The 17,340-nt window shown below is 42.1% G+C and overlaps 1 protein-coding gene across 1 annotated transcript in view; it reads left to right on the top strand.

Annotated features, from left to right (window-relative positions):
* Positions 1–16,179, top strand: part of LOC121614198 (cadherin-22-like) — a 70,544-nt gene extending 54,365 nt beyond the window's left edge. Inside the window, exons 9-12 of the mRNA XM_041948010.1 lie at positions 5,223–5,340; positions 9,859–10,008; positions 10,350–10,451; positions 15,641–16,179. Of these exons, the coding sequence (XP_041803944.1) occupies positions 5,223–5,340; positions 9,859–10,008; positions 10,350–10,451; positions 15,641–16,179 (909 nt within the window). The remainder of the gene's footprint in view (positions 1–5,222; positions 5,341–9,858; positions 10,009–10,349; positions 10,452–15,640) is intronic.
* The last annotated feature ends 1,161 nt before the right edge of the window (positions 16,180–17,340 follow it).

The raw sequence follows: 17,340 nt of genomic DNA, 5'->3' as shown, positions 1-17,340 counted from the left end.
TGCTGCCTGAGAGTCCCCCCTGCTGAGGGCACAGTCACAGGATGCAGATCATGGCTCGCTGACTACAGCTTCACTGCTGTTCGTATTTCTTCAAAGAAAACAGTAGATTCATCGTTCGGTTGACAATAAAGTTTCTTCTCTTTGCTCCTTATTAGTTTACCGTCAGAGTGAAATGAACCTGAAAGGGCTTCAAAGAATGAGAAGATAAGGTCAGGTCTGTTTTGGCATCCAGCTCACTCGGTTGTATTTTCCGTAGATCACTGTGGATTGATTGGCCTTTGTTTCAGCTCAGTGTTTCTGCGTTTTTGTGTGAGAACACACATGTAAAGAAGTCGGATGTATTTTGTAAAAGTCGTCAGCCCCTTTGCAGTTTGTTTAGCCGCTGCCGTCCTTCCTTTTCTCCTTTCAAACTAACTGTAAACTGTATCTGCTTATTTAAAGTGGACACTGTTTGCTGTTTCTATTTGGTTGTGTTTCTTTAAAAGCTGTCTCATCCAATGACGTCACATCATATGATCTAATTTAGTTGAATCTTGAATCTTGTGCACGTATTGAATAGAAATAATGAAACCTAACTTAAAACTGCATGGGACAGTAAGTCATGTGAGTTAGTCATGCAGAAGTGTGGCAGATTTTGTCATTCATATGCAACTACTGTGCACTGGCAACTTGTGCTTGTTGGTAATGTTCAGGGTCAAAACGAGAAGTACTGTGGCATTTATCTAACCCTAAACACGTTGGACACAGTTGTGTCTTCTGACACCCAAAGCACACTGGCACACCATACAGACGTAGGAAGTCAAGGAACTGTAGTCAGGATGTGTTGGCCCAGGCAGAAAATTTGCTTTTCTGCAGCATCGTTGCACCTTGATGCTAGGAAACAGGACAGTGATGTATCGTAACCCTTCAATGTGCTAATAACTGCAGAGGAACCTAATACACGTCAGGATTTTAATGAACATTATACACAGCCAGTGCATATTGCTCTCAACCCTTATATATATACATATATATGTATGGTAGCTTAATCATATTTTAGTTGCCAAGCATGAATCTTGTAAATTATCCAGTTGGAATATATTAACAGTCAACCATTTGCATGTACAGTGTGAACATTAGGTCTGATATGCTGAAGAGAAATGACAACATTACAAAATTCCACATTTGAGGAGACTTATTTTGCTACTGCAACCTGACGGGATTCATTCATCTTGGCACATCTTTCGATGGACCTATTCAAGTTCCCAAGACTCAAAGGCCTCAAAAGCAATCAAAGCCATCACAGTTTATGAAACTACAACAATGGGGACTAGTGCTTGACAGATATGGGTTTTTTAATGGCTGATGCAGATGCAGCCAGTGGACAGTAATATGCTGATATCTTCTTGGTGTTTTTTTGCGTCTTAAAGGAACATTTATTTAACACTGGTGTTATTGTCTGCATTGTCTGTTTCCTTATGTAGATCTGCACTCTGTCTGCAGTGCACTTTTAAATAAAAAATACATGTCAACTGAATTTTTGTTTAATTAGCCTTGAGAACGCAGGAATCAGACCGATGTCAATTATCTCAAAATATCAGATATCAGCCTGTCTAATATGCCGGCTATTTGGGACCATGAGATGCATGAAGTGAAGTTTTTTCTCTTTTAATCACCTCTGTAGGAAAACCGGTGGTAATTTCCATGTGTTTCTGCTTGTTTCTCGAGTGCAGATTCTGCAGCGTGCTAAGGAAAGAGCGTGTGATTTACCCTGAAATCATGCCGTAGCATTTTGTAATTACAAAGTAAGCCATATTATCCTAAGCAGCCTCCCTGAGCTGTGGGTATGACTAAGCCTGTTGTGTGTCTGTGATGCAACGTCAATGCCGAGGAGCCGTTTATTGTGAAGGTACAATTGTGGCCCGGAAGTGTGCTCGGCAGTAGCTTAGTCACAGTAATGCGTAGCCACCGCTCAGGCTCATAATTCAGACTTGTGTGCAGTGCTAAATGAACAAGGCGGCCTTGCACAGACAGGCAGCATGAGCTTAAAAATCACACTAAAGAAGACGTCTTTATGGGCTACAAAGGTGTGGAGTATATCCACAGTATTATATTTGGATAATCAATAATCAAGTGGATGATAAATGATGGACACAAAGAAATCACAGGGATGAAAAGGGAGAGCAGGCTGAAGAGGCAGAGAGATGGAGGAGAAGGGACAGACAGAGGAAGCGTTCAGAGCCATGTTTAACATTTTCTAAGTATCTGGCCCCGTAAAGAGGAGGCTGCTACTGTAACAGCTGAGTAATGGTTTGATGTATTTCCATCGATCTTATCTGATATGGTAAGCTTTTGTGAGACCAGACAAAGGAATTACAGCCATCGAACATCCCGCTTTAATCATCCTGAGAAATGCCTCACTTAATAGTAGCTCAGGGGGTTGTTTGTCATTTGTGTCTGCGCTGATTTCTAACAGTGCTGTCGGAGCATTCACCTGTGTGTGAAACAGAGGCGGAGGCTGGGACTTACTGCAAGATAAAAACTTGTCTTCCTTACGTAAAAAGTCAAAACATTTATTGGTATTTTCTGTCAAAATCAATTTGGGGGTCTTCACGCAAGCTTAAAAGCTCCTCTCACTCTCTTTTCACAACTATTCCCAACTTACTGCACATATCGTGTGTTATTATTTGCAGAATTTTGTGATGGGTAAATCAATCTTCCGCTTCTTCCTCATGCAGCTCACTGATGAGTGTTGGCCATTTAAGTTGATTATGAAGGAATTTAGAGAGATGTTTTGCCAAGAGAGAACTTTTTGTCGAATAGGCAAGTGAGAACAGCTGAGGAGTGGGATCAACTGCTGCTAAATGAATACTTACGCTCTCAGCGGCTGAGGATAGCAGATAAACAAATCCACAAAGTCAGTGGCAGCTTTCAACTTGTTCTGTAAACCAGGACGAAAACGGTCATTGTGTTATCGACAACATGACATTTCCTGCCTGGCTTCATGTCTGCTGCAGATGCATGTGCACACGAAGTTGTTACGCTTTTCTTCATAGTCCGAAACTGACTTGCTTTCTGACAAGGAGTTAGAGGAGAGGATTGATGCCAATGTAAGACTGGAAACAGGTGGAAACAGCTAGCCTGGCTCTGTCCAGCAGTTACAGATCCGGCCTCCAAGATCATCTAAAGCTTGCTCATTAAAGCGTTAAATCTAGTTTGTTTATGCTGTACAAAGACTGTAGTGTAAAAACAACGATTTGTTCTTGTAACTTCATGGAGTCTCCACTGGTTCCCATTACTACCAATTTACTATTTATGAATCAAACAGATATAACACGTACAACGTGTTAATTAGTGAGTTTTACAAGTGCTAGTGCACTTAGTCAATGAAATAAAAATTCATGACAGAGATTATGTTAAATAATTAGATTTTTTTTAATGTTTTATTTTAAGAATATTTTTTTTTAATTTGGGCAGTGTAGAGACAACAGAATAACTGTCAGGAGCACAGACATCGCAACACAATCGCAATCCCGCTCGTCCTTGCCTGACAGTACATAGTAACACAAAATAAGAAAAGAAAAAATTTAAAAAGGCAATAATCATAAAATTAACAACAATATACAAAATACATTCCAGTTTTTGATAGGATTATATAACTGTAGGCATTGTCGGGGTTCTCAGTGTCTCTGCGTCATGTACTTTCCAAAAAGACTGTCCTAACTGACTTATTCAACAAGTAAAGAGCCTCATGAAAACCAACTTTGTAGCACAGAAGCTTCATATTTCACACCAACAAATACCACTCACAAGAGCACAGACACTGGTACCACAGTGCTTTAGGTGTGCAGCATCAGCTCTCGCTACAGCAGCTGTAGGAAAATCAAGATAATCACATCATTTCCCAAGTGTGAAAGAATAGATCCATTATTTAAACTGAGAAAAGTATGTTAGGCAACATTTTCAGCTTTTGGTAAAAAATAAAAAAAATCTCAAAATGTAAATATATTTTGCTCAGAAATATAATAGCTTTTGTTAGCTCAAGGCAAGCATACATCATTCACAGCAGTATCTAACTGATTGAGTATTGGAAAAGCATATTTTTGAGAATATGACTTACTATCGAAACAAGACACTATTGTTTAAAGACACTAAGCTAAAATCTAGGATAATACCAAGGGGATTCAAGTTTTAAATTCTGCCTGAAGGCTTACACTTTTTAGGCAAAACAGCTTGGCTCATCATGCTGCTCTGCTGTTGGCCTACTGCCTTCCTACCATTCATGTAGAGAATTCTGACATTTAAGCTTCTTTTAAAACACATTTTAACAAACTCTGTTCTCGTGCTGCACTGTGTGCTATCTGCCGCTTCAATGCTTTGTTCTGTTCAGCCACACTGAAGAGCAGTTTTTTTTTTTTTGTTTGTTTTTTAATGTGGTGCGGAAGACAAAGGTGAAGGAAATCAAAATGATAAGATATATGTGGATCTGTCGGTAGTGCGCCGACACAGGGAGAAACAGAGCGGGTGGACGCGATGTGAAAATATAATTTATCATGTTGGGGTTTGACGCTGGAGACACTGCAGATTAACAGGATGAGAGGAGGACGAATTGTCACCGAGAGGCCTGTGTTAAGGTGAAAGGATCTCCAGGGGCTGTTTGATGTCTGTTCAGCTCACGGTGAATCCTATCTCACCTTATTGTGTCCACACAGAGTTCTCAAAATTGGATCACAGTTGAGTTTTATCATCCAGCGTGGATCACTATTATTGCATTATATAGGAGGACTACACCCTCGCCGAGTCTCTGTGTCTTTCTTTCTGCTTCTCTGCAAATTTGCATTTTGACTTTGCTCCATCCGAGAGCAAATATGGCAGCCACACAGAATCTCTCCGCTTTCCTGCTCATAAAAAAGCTCTTTAGTGAGGCACTTTGTAATAGCTTTGCATTTCTAACATTAAGACATTTTTTTTATATTGCTGTGTCAACTTTCTGAAGTTTTTTATCTCTTTGTGACTGTAGCCCCTTTGAACTGCACTTTCATAGGAAGCCTTCTGCGTCTGTAGCATCCCAGTATACTCCCTCCACCTCTCTCCCTCCCTCATGAAAGAAGCATTTGAAATGTTAAGTGTAAAGTGCTTTTCATATTCATTTTCTTGTTCCCATTGAGTGGATCTGAGTAGAAAATCTAACCTCTGTTTCTTTTCCTTTTTGTGCTTTTATTTCCTTGCTTCTCTTTCCTCAGCTAATTCACACCATCAGTGTGGTGGATCGAGACGAGCCACAATCTGGACATCGCTTTTACTTCACCCTGGCCCCGGAAGCCTCCAGCAATCGACACTTCACCCTGTGGGATGTCAAAGGTGAGAGGGCAAAGGTCCCGTGTTGAAGATGCACATTTGAGTGGCTGTGCTGATGGCATTATCAGCAAAATTAGATTTTTAGAGTGTAATGTAATGGTACAAGCAGGTGTCTTTAAGGCTGGTTGTTAGATTTTGTGTGAGTGGGTGTGCACATTTGCAAATGTGCACAGGTGCAGCAAAACTATGCTTGACTGACAAACATTCAACATCACGATGAAGCTCATGAAGATGGATTAGCTTGAGAGGGGAGTATGATTGGCAATTTAAGAGTTTGGTGAAATGCTTGAGGGCGTTCTGCAAAAGTAGACCTTAAGGCAATGTTGAGTTAGTTTAAAAAAGTGCAACTCAAAAAACTTTGTCAAAAGATAATACTTGCCAGTAATTTCAGTGTCTTAGTTGCATCATTCAGGTACCAGATGGTTGTCATTTTTGTGGACTTCACTACCAGAAGATTTTAACAATCGCAGAAGACTTTTTCAAAGTGAAAACAGAATACTGTGTTTTTTCTGTGATTTAGCTTTTATTATACTTCACTTGATAATCAGGTAGATTGTTTTTTTTATTATTATTATTTTTTTGATAAACACCATCTGTTCCAGTCCTCTAGGCGGAGAGGAAGGAGTAATATTATTAGAAGGCGTTACATGCCACTGCATGTCTGACACTCTGTGCAAACTGTACAAAATCCATTTCTGCCGTTTGTCTGAAAAAGTTTGCCTGACTGTTTAAACTGCAGTGAAGCTGAGCATTGTTTCCCACAGTGACAGCACTTAAATGAATGTCTTCTTCTTTTAAACATATTAGTTTTGAACACTTTGTTTAACACCGAATCTTTTCTTGATTCCTCTTAAATAGAATGTCAACAGCTTGCCTAATTTTCCCGAGCGTCATCATGAAAACTGCATTTTGCGTTCACAAACTCAACATCTTTGTGAATCCGCGCGAGGAAATTAAAATTGACTGTGCCCCCCAGTGATGACTTCGCTTTGTTGGGAAGATAAGTTTTTTCATGCTTGTCTGTTTTTTTTGCAAGCGCGCTTGCGGATCCCTCGTTTAGAGATGTGTACCTAAGTGAATGTGACATCTGGCTAAATCAAGATTGATCTGACACCAGGAAAATGTCAGGGGAGCAGCCCGAGCTAGGGAAATGTCACCGTGTGGAGGCAGCGAGGTCTGCTGCAGTCCCGTTCACACGCTCACATGTATCAATGGATACACACATTACCTTTGTTACTGTGTGGGTAGACGTGCATGTAGGTGAAATATTGCAATGGTGTGTACATTGGTGAATAGGGAGAATGATTAATAAGCACATTCATGCTTAGATGGAAATGTTACACCACCCACCCCAGTACATTTCATGTATTCACAAACACAAAAACTACTGCAGACCCTGTATATATTTTGGTGAAAGACAAACAAAACCCAACACAGACTTTTCATCCTCCCACCCCTGTATTTTTCCCACTCTGGTGTCTCTTCTCATGGACACATTTGTCAACCTGTCACTTTCAATTTGTCACTTCTTTTTTTCCCCATCACGGCCTCACATTGCGTTGTGTCTCCAAGCCTTGACACACAATGATGAAAAGGCTTTTTTCCCCCCATGGTGCTAAACTCTTTTAAGTCGTTGCTGGCAGTCTGTAGAGTAAAACCTAATCTTTACCACATAAACTTTATGGTTACATGACAAACTGCCATCATTTTTGCCTAGAAAATGTCCTACATCATGAAGAAATTCCGTATGATACGGGGGTGGACAAAAAAAGAAGCTCACATTTTAGTGGATTATTTTTGCTTGTGTCATTCAACACATCCGTGAAAGTTTTTGTGTCCCGTAGTTTTCTGTGGTTTGTTCAGTCAGTGGCAAACATTTCAAAGCCTCACTGCACGTGTCACTGCAGGAATCACTTATAAAGCATGCCTGGCAAAGCCGAAGTGATACAACATCCAGGAGGAAATATACCTTTTGGTACACAAAGTCGCTGGACTGTACAAGTCTTCAGGCGAGCGTACCATAGTTTTCTCTTTGGCTCTGGCTATGTGTTCTCATTCCTTCGGGCCTGTGAATTAATAGAAAGAATAAAATAACTTTTTAGGAGTTCAGGTTCAAGAATGTCCACAAAAGAAAATCAAGAACATTTGTTTTTCAAATGACGTAAATGACCTTTGTTCCTCCCAGCAGTCAGCATTGCTTTCTCTTAACCATGGCCAGGATCTTTCTCTAACCTTGAACAAGCAGTTCTTATTAGTCATGCCAGCGTGTGGCTCTAGAGATGGCAGTCTCTCACTGTTGGTCAGTCCACCCTTTTGGTTGAGAAGAAGTTATTATTATATGGATCGCCATGAAAGTTTGTACAGATATCCATGGTTCACAGAGGATGAATGCTAATTACTTTGGTGATCTTCTGACTTCTCATCCATCGTCACCAGCAGCTCAAAGTTTCACATGTACATTGGTTTATGACCAACTCCCAAAATAAAACTACTGACTTCACCATCAGCCCCAGCTGTACTTTATGTTCAATGCTAATTAGGCAAATGTTAGCATGTTCAACAAAGATGGTGAGCATGGAAAACGTTGTATGTTTAATCATCCCCACGTTGGGATTGTCTGAGAGTTTAGACTCTCAGGGGCAAATTCACAAACGGACTGCGTGTTTTTCTTCTGCTGCTAAACCTGCACAAATAAGGCAAAACGCACCCGTGTAATTCTCAAAGGGTGAAATGCCCCCTAACTGTGCTGCCAAGCAAACATTTGCACTCATTTAAGTTAGATAATATGCATACATTGGCTGCTAAATTGCTCCCTTTCTAGTCAAAAAAGTCCAATTCACAAACACCAGCAGGAATAGCCACACACAGTTAGAGTGAAAATTATTAGCATCCTCAGAGAGTTGGTGGTAGCTGAAGCGCGTTTATAAGGGCTCTCACGATTGGCTTTAATCGCCAGCGACTTTTCACATTTATCATCCTTATTGTGCACATCAATAAAATAATGGTTCACTCTTATGAGTTCTCTCCCGACCGAAATGAAGCTTATCGTAAGTTCAATCAGGAGACTATCCTTCTGCTGCTCCTTCATTCTCATTCCTCTCTCTCCTCTTCTCCTGCTTCCTCGAATCAGCTGATTAGGGGCCTTTACTCTTTTGTCATGATCTCTATCAGCCATTCTTATCCTTGCTGCTCTCCTCCCAGTTGCTGTCAGCTGTCATTTCAGTGTGTTTTATACTTTGCCACGTGGAAAATTGCAATCAGGCACAAAACAAGGCTAAATTGCGCTCAGATGCAAAACCTTAAGTGAGTGTTGGGCTGCAATATCATTAGCGCAATATCTTTCTTGAATCGGACCTTGACAGATAACGGTTTCGTGGTCCCATCAGTGGCTGCAGTCCATCTTTGTGACTCCGCCCCTCAGTCTTGTTTTAGCTCTGATCATGTCAAACGACAGCAGACTCAGAATAGGGTCATCAGATATGCTCCAATGTGTCTTTCTGGATGGAGAAGATGAGAAAAGTAGTTGTGTGGTTTAAAGGACTCAGGACTTGAGATAAGTCTCGGCCTGTCAGCGTTCACATGTGTTGGAAAGAATCTTATTCTGCTGGCAGCGGTGGAAGGGAGTGCTGTGTACAAGTCAAAAGGACAAACTCAGGGGCGGAACGTTCCCGTACATAAACAGTAATATGAAGATTGTTCTACATGTGCCAGAGAAGCTCTAAGGTGACATGGATAAGGGTGATGTATGTTCTGGCAGATGGATTGCTTGGTATCCTCTGCACAAGTCTACCCACAAAGCTTCTCTGACTCTATTTGTCAAAGCCTCCTTCTGTATTCTGCATTACATTTATCTACGTCTCCGGGAAAGCGCTCATGTATACACCGGCGAAGTTTAATTTCAAACAGTGGCTCTATCGCACATTTTCTCTCCTGTTTTTGTTTGCCTTTAAACAAAAAAAAAAAGCCACACATGATAAATGTTAATCACATCGAAGCAGTTCACTTGCCTGGAGGGATCATTCAACCTGAATCCTGGCACCCTTTAATGGGAGTCCTTGAACCATGTCAAATGATTTATTCGGACTGTGCAAAACAAGGATGGTACTGTTTTGTCCTTTTCTTTGTCAGTTCAGCACTGGACCATTTCTTTAAGACGCTTTCATTGTTCTTTTTGAATCAAATGGCAAGCATCTTCGATTGTTAAGTCTTGGAAGACTATGATTTGTCTTGACATTTTAGAAATGTCAAATAGATGATCAACCTGCATGATCAACACTCCCGCTTTTTACACTTCTTCCATCAGTGCAGTCTTCAGGTAAAAGGGGGAAGAACAGACTTGGCACACTGCACAGTGCACACTGGATGAAGTTTCATCAATTCACTGCAGCCTGCTAAAACACAGACATCAGGGAGCAGACAGAGAGTTTTTGTTCTTCAGATATTAAGCGCTCATGTGTAATTCTCTGCCTTACCTTGTCTCTCTGACCCCCACCCCCCCTCAAACTCACACCGCCCACGCAGACAACACAGCTGGCATCCGGACCCAGCGGTCAGGCTTTAACCGCCATGAGCAGAATGTGTACTTCCTGCCCATCCTGGTGGTTGACAGCGGGCCTCCCTCCCTCAGCTCCACAGGCACCCTGACCATTCACGTCTGTGGCTGTGACACAGGTGAGAGCTACTGTAGGAGCTGCACCATTACTAACATTATCATCACTGTCACCTTCTGCGTCAGCAGTACTACAAGGGTCATCTACATGCGGTTGTTTTGGTGAGCAAACCCTTCTTATCAGCTTATATCTGTGCAAAACAAAATAACAAAAGGCCAGAAATCTGCAGACAAATGGCCCTCAACAGTGATTTCAGCTGGGTGAAAATGTAATATATGCATGATAAAAACATTTATTTTTTTCTCTTGACGACACAGTGCTTAATCCATGTCTACTGAACTGACTCATAACGGGTGTTGAATCTGTGGAGTAAATGTTAATCTTTTTTTTTTTGCAACACAGAGGGAGCCATCCAGTCCTGCAATGCCACGGCCTATGTAATGAGTGCTGCTCTCAGCCCTGGGGCACTTATAGCACTACTGGTCTGCATGCTCATCCTCATAGGTAAGCAGATGGATGCGTGTATGGATGTATGAGGAGATAAATGGGCGGATGCATGATGGATGGCGCGATGGATGGATAAGCACAATTCATTAGTATTGCTTTTCTGGGGTCAGTGCTAAGTTCAACTACTCCAGCAGGACCACCAGGAGCATTACGTTCAATCGTGGGACATACTAGTCGAAATGGAAGGCTGAGGGCTGCACCTAAAGACGTGACTCCATGTCCTCTGCTCATGAAATCACGCAACCAAGCATGTGTCTTTTAATGGATTGACCACTTTTAGAGGTTATGTATATTTCACGAAGGAAATTGCACGTGCAGTGGCAGAAAAAGCACGACGAATGACATGAGAAACGAGATCAATTTTTCATCTTTCTTTCGTTCAGCAGCTTTCCTGTCCTGCTGGACGTTTTGCTGCTGCTTTTATGAGGAGAAAGCTTTTGTTTGAACAGAAGCGCAGATGATGCCTGGGTTTATGAATGATATCAAGCCACTTTGATCCTTGGAACAAGACAGGGATGGAGTGAATGGGAGTGAAGTGGAGGGGGGGGGGGCTAGTGGGAGCAAACAGGAAAAAGAGCTGCCTCAGCACTTGTATGCCTCTGGAACAGCAGGCTTTCAACAGACAAGGCTTTCCAGGCTTTCTCTGACTTTTATACACGCACACACACGCACATGCATGCACAAGCTCAGCCTCTCAGCAACCGAAGAGGGTTAGTATTGTCATATCTGAAAGTTTTATGAGTTAGCTTCTCGCTCTCCCCCCACTGTCCGTCTTAGCATTCCACTTCTCAGTGACAGAAAGAAACGACAGCGCTGTCACGGTGTTTTGTCTCCCCTCGCTCGTGCCTATACGCGTTTACATCAGCGAGTGATGGATGATGATGACACCAGGCAGCTCTAACTGTAACTAACATTGCTATCTATTTCTTTTAAGAGCTTTTCTAATGAGAGTTGTTAAAACTCTGCCTCCATTAACCAAACCATCTACTGGAGTGTACTTCAAAAGCAGGGCATCATTTATTCATCACGGTTTTTAAAAGCCTCAACAAAAATGTTATGTACAAATCTGAGGCAACCTCTGCTGCCTATAAAAAAAAACTGTGTTTGCCTGTTGATCATGGTTTTGGCGTTCTGGGCAAGATGACATCCCCTCAAAGGCCTGTGTTGCAAGCGTTGCAAGCCTTTAAACTTGTGAAACGTTAAATACTACGAAGAAAAATAGAGTAACTTGGTACAGAGATTTTTTTTCTTAGTGATTTTGAAGAAAACATACATTATGCAGACTTAAATACTCCTACTGAACACTTTGATGCTTTAAGTATTTTGGTATTATTTCGTGCCATTAATGAAATTATGCAATTTTGAATCCAGTAGTGTCAGTGGCTCTAATCGTTGTTAAGTCCACGCCAGTTTGAGTGACTGATACTGCCTGGTAGAAAAAGGACTGGACAGGCATCAACACAGCACTGAAGGACAGGCTTAGTCGGAGCGCCTGCCTTCTGCCGGTCTTCACTCGCACAGTAAAACCTCTGCAGGGTCTCGGATCAGGGGGATGAGCAGTGTTTTCACAACTATTATGTGACGTGAATAACAGACAGGGGCAAGGATTTAGTGTGTGTGGTCCACATCCATGGGCTTAGTCAAGTCACTCCTCACCTCCTAACTGCAATGCAGTCCGTTCTCTCCATGCACCATTACTGTGTGCACCTTATCTTCTCTAGCACACACACACACACACACACTGACATAGGCCACTTTTGGGAACGTTACATAGACCCACATTAAGTTCCTGGAGACTTGCCCTTACCCTTACCCTAACCACAACCCTAACCACTGCCCCAAAAATCAGCTTTTCCCCAAATGGATACATGGCTTTTGTCCCCAGTTGGACAAGCTGTCCCCAATTAGCTCGTCTTTAGTCTGAAATATGTCCCATAAAGTATGCCAAGCCAGAAACACACACCGACACGCACAATCCCACTGCGCACACAGCGTCTGCCTAACCAGCCAGCACTCCCTCTCTCCAGAGGCTGAACCATCTCTATTATATCAATTATTGGATGATGAGAAAAATGAAAACAAATTTCTGCCTAATTACCTTACAAACAAACAGTCCCTCCATCAGTTCATTTATAGGCCTGATGTGATGAATCCATTCCACTGCGTCGCAGCATCTGCATGCATCCATTCCAATTACCTTCCATCTGCTGGTGATGAACTCCTGGGTGGGGGCAGCCAGCGCAGCCCAAGGGTAAATGTACCGTCTTGTCAGGAAGGCTCATCGCAACATCTGCACACATGGGGACCAGCTTTGTATGTATAGGATGCAGCTATACACAGGTACACATGCTTGCTACACGGGTAAATACTGTACACTGTGTATTAAAATTGCCTGAGGTATGATATCCAAGTTAAACAGCTTACAGCTCAACCATCAGTGTATCTAATATGCACTGTGAGGTGTGAGGTTATCTGATCGTCTTCGCTGCATACCACGTACTCCTTCAGTACTATTTACTGAAGAAGCAGCTGATCTGCACGTATGAGGGTGTTCATAACACCAAGTTTCCTACCTCCTATTATTCTCCTCATTAGTGGGAATTTAGAATAATTGTCTCCGCTCTTGTTTAGTATGCATGGCAGCGTGAGCCGCAATTTACCACAAACCATGACTGTTTCCTCAACCCTGTGGCAATTAATTCACCCCATTCATGGAGGAGAAGAATAAACACAATGGATACAGACACCGCTTTCCCAGTGGAGCCCAGAAACAATGTAAGAGGAGAACTAACATTACATTATCAGTTAGAGATGCTGCATAAAATCCCCATTCAAGATCAGCAAGGCTCTTAGGCTGGCAGAGCTCTTTAGGCAGGGAACACATGGGGTGTTTTCTGGGCGTTTTTCTATTTTTTTAGGCCATTTACACCAAATGAAGACAATCACCAGCAGCAGCAACAAGTAATTTGCACAGATTATATACTTGAAACTGATGTTTTAAACCAAGAAAGAAAAGAGTAGCAGAGATGAAAGCAAAGATGAAACATGGTGTTCCCTGGCTTCCAAGGTTACCTTGAAAGAGTGCATCTGTCCATGGCTTTTCCTCATACACACTAATATATGTGGGAATTTCCCGTACACAGCACATAATGTCTTGAGATTGATCTAGTTTGACTGTGAAACGGTGTGGCCATTTCTCATTTTCACAATGTATGGACGGCTGTTCTGCTGGATTCAGAGCATCAAACAATCTGTGTCGTCCCAGACAGCACAGGCCCCATTATAACAGATAGTCTTTTTATCTCTGTGAGCTTGTAGGCATTTGTTTTAGGCAACAGGCTATCTGTTCCAGAAGATGCATGGTACCCACTGGTTAATGATCTATCTAAATGTCCCTTCACCGGCATCCCTTTAGAGTAGTTGCTCATTGTCCCTGCATGCTAAAAGGAAGAATTTCCACTGGTCCACAGTAATACAGTTCATAGCCGCTGGCCACAGGAAACACATCCCACCCATCAAAACTCAACTAAAGACAAACAATTTCATCTCCTCATCTGACTATCGCAGAAATCCATGCCTGAATTTTAACACCCATGTTAATTATTTCTCAGCACGTATGACAATTACAAAAAGACCACTCATAACGGATGCCAACTAGCTCGTTACTAATTTAGATGATATTGTGAAGTGCGAGAGCACAAATAAACATCTTTTGGAAAGAATCACATTTATTTTGATCAGTCATCCATATAGAGAAGGAAAAAATGAGCTAGCTACTGTGAATTGATGCAATACAGATGAATAAAGGTATTCAGAGTAAATCATAATATCGTGCTTTCCATTACCCCTTTGTTGTCTTTTTGATTTAATAAATTAATTTCTGCAGAATCATAGCGACATGGATTTTATGATTATGTCAGCCATTTGTAATTTTTGTTTCATGTTTGCATATCAAAGTATTTACCACAGACTGTACGTTAATCCCTGTCCACGCTCTTCTGCACTTATGAATTTGCTGATCAAAAAGAGGCTTGATTGCTGTAGAGACTTTTGGAAATGGTTCATTATCTCTCTCATATTCCCCACCGTGCATGATTCATTCATAACTGCCTCTAATATGTTTTTATCATCCCTGAAAATCACATTTGATGTTGCTGCAAGTCTGAGACAATGGTGGAGGTTTGTGAGGGAAGGGTGCAGCCCCAAGACGGGATGATGGAGTCAGGGGGTGGGTGTCTGAGCTAAGTGAGACTTGTCTAATCACAAATGTAGGCAGTAATTAAAATAACTAAGCTGAAATTAAAGTCTCATTGATTCATCTGTGCATACAGCCTTTGTTTTCCTCTCGTTTCATTAGTTAATGTGATTCATCTCAATTCTCTTCCCTTTTTTAATCCAGACTTCATTTTCCGAGGCGGTTCTCTCTCTTTGAAGGAGGTTGCCTCTGGTTTTAAGTAGTGATGGAATCACAAAGTCTAGGTTTCACTCAGCTTGGATGAGTATTGATATACAGATTGGTCTCCATTAGGTTTTTTGAATCATATTTCTGGGCAAGGCAATCAGGATCGTGAAAAATCAATGCTCATGCATTTGAAATGTAAAACTTGATAATATATTATCTTCCCCCGCTGCGCCTTTGTCCTGAGAGGTGAAATCAAAGTTACAATGCAAGCAGTTTGAAACTTTCCCGTGGAAAGCACTTGCAAATCCATCATGGAAAGTCCATGTTTAATGTGCAGCACGATAAAGTATGTCCACATTTAGTGCAATTATTTTCTCTGGTATGCTTGTTTTCTTCAGCACTGAATGGCCTGAATCTGGGTTTGTATGTCATTGCTCTTAGCAAGATGAAGAAAAATTCCATTTTTGCATTCAGGCTCTTTAAACTCTGCTTGACAACTCTTAATCCACGTCTGCTGTGCAGGAAGAGATCCAAAGCCACAGATTTCAAAACACTTGCAGTAATGACAGTTTATAAAATCCCTTAAATAGGAGCCCGTCTTTCTTCTGGCTTTTATCTCACCCTGCTGTTCAGGCTGATCTGACAAGTTCATATTTAGCCTTCCTGTCGTGCCAAAAACACGAGGGTGAACATGTGCCAACACTTAACAGTATCAAGGTGAACTTAAAAGTGTGGAATTACAATCATGTCTCTTTCTGTCTCGTTCTGTCCCCTTCTCCATCAGTCCTCGTCCTGCTGATCCTGACCCTGAAACGTCACAGGAAGGGCCAGAGGATGGCGGAGGATGAGGAGGACATGAGGGATAACGTCATCAAGTACAATGATGAGGGCGGAGGGGAGCAGGACACTCAAGCATACGACATGAGTGCCCTGAGGAACCTCTACGACTTCCCAGAGGCCAAGAGCTGTGACTCTGGCCCGGACATCCGCTCGCTGCCGCAGTGGATACAGGCTAACCGGGTGGGTGGCGGCGCGGAGGGACCTGCGGCGGTGGCGGCCGCGGCGGCAGACTTCTCCCTATTCAAAGGCTACATCCGAAAGAAGGTGGAGCAGGCTGATGCTGACCTGTCGGTGCCGCCGTACGACTCCTTCCAGACGTACGCCTTCGAGGGCACCAGTTCACCAGCGCTCTCGCTCAGCTCCATCCACACGCTGTCCACCACCTCAGAGCAGGATTTCTCCTACCTCAGCGACTGGGGACCACGTTTCAGGCAACTGGCGGGCTACTACGCTCCAGGAAACCCTGAGGAGGAAGGGTCCTAGCACAGCTTCTCCTCTGCAGAGAGACGTTTAAACTCCCTCTTCTTCCTCCTCCTCCTTCTCTGCCTCCTCTTCTCGCCTCGTGGCACTCTACTGAGATCATCAGAGCCAGCACTGTGTACTCCTTAAAGACAGAGCACCACCTCTTTATCTCTTTGAAATGAAAAATCATAGTGTCAAACTTTGAACTCAACTTTTTTTTTTTTTTTTTTACACTCACTTTGGTTTTTGTGAGAGTTTTTGGACGTCAGCGTGGGGCTCTGGGGATTGAGAAAGAGTGGAGCAAGAGCTATCCTGTCACTAAAATGGCCATTTATTCTGGAGGGAGAATTTTCTCTCGCCCAAATCATAAATGAGAACATTTATTTTAAGCTATGAGACTGTTTTCAGAGTTCAGAGTATCAGCATTACGTAGGTAGGTTTTAATCATGCCAAGGTATTTATTTAAGGAGGAAATATTTATGTATTTATTGGTTTTTATGTATTTATTTATTTATTTACACCACGATCCCTATGGCAACAGTGAACTCTGCTGAAGTGCTAAAGCAAAAGTAAGGGGAGGAGGAGGACATTATAAAAGGATTGAGAGACAATGTGGAAGAGAGAAGGAAAGAAAGAAGGACTGCAGTGGCAGAGGGCTGACACAGAGGTGACATCTGGGTCATATAAAAAGTACATTCTGGAAAATATTTGTATTTATTTTCTATGACCGCTTTTGTACAATAACCGACTTTAAGACGGATGGATGAAAAGCAGAGGCCAATAGAAAGAGGGAACAGACGGAGTGAAAGACCTGCAGAAGAAAAGAGCTGCCAGGTCGGTCTGAACAGTTGAGACTGACATACTTTTGCTGTATTTTAGTGATTTATAAAAGGGGTTTTGGAGGTCATAAACTGAGGACAACTGTGTGTTAACAATTTCTTTTCTTATCCTCTCCACAGCCAATTGTAAGGCAATAAGGCACAAACCACAGCAGTGATTCAAGACGAAACAAAATGACTGTTTCATGGAACTGGCTGGTGGCCAGCTTCGTCCCACAGGGAGACAATTTTCATTCCAGATTTGTGTGTGAATGTGTACAATATGTTCAATTCATTTTATATCCTGAGACATTTGATTTTGCCTTTGATATTTTATTTCCTTTCAGGGGAGGGAGGGGGGACT

The sequence above is a fragment of the Chelmon rostratus genome, chromosome 2 (genome assembly GCF_017976325.1).
Source record: "Chelmon rostratus isolate fCheRos1 chromosome 2, fCheRos1.pri, whole genome shotgun sequence".
Classification (NCBI taxonomy): Eukaryota; Metazoa; Chordata; class Actinopteri; order Chaetodontiformes; family Chaetodontidae; genus Chelmon; species Chelmon rostratus.
The sequence above is the reverse complement of the archived record's forward strand: the minus strand, read 5'-3'. Positions and strand labels throughout refer to the sequence as shown.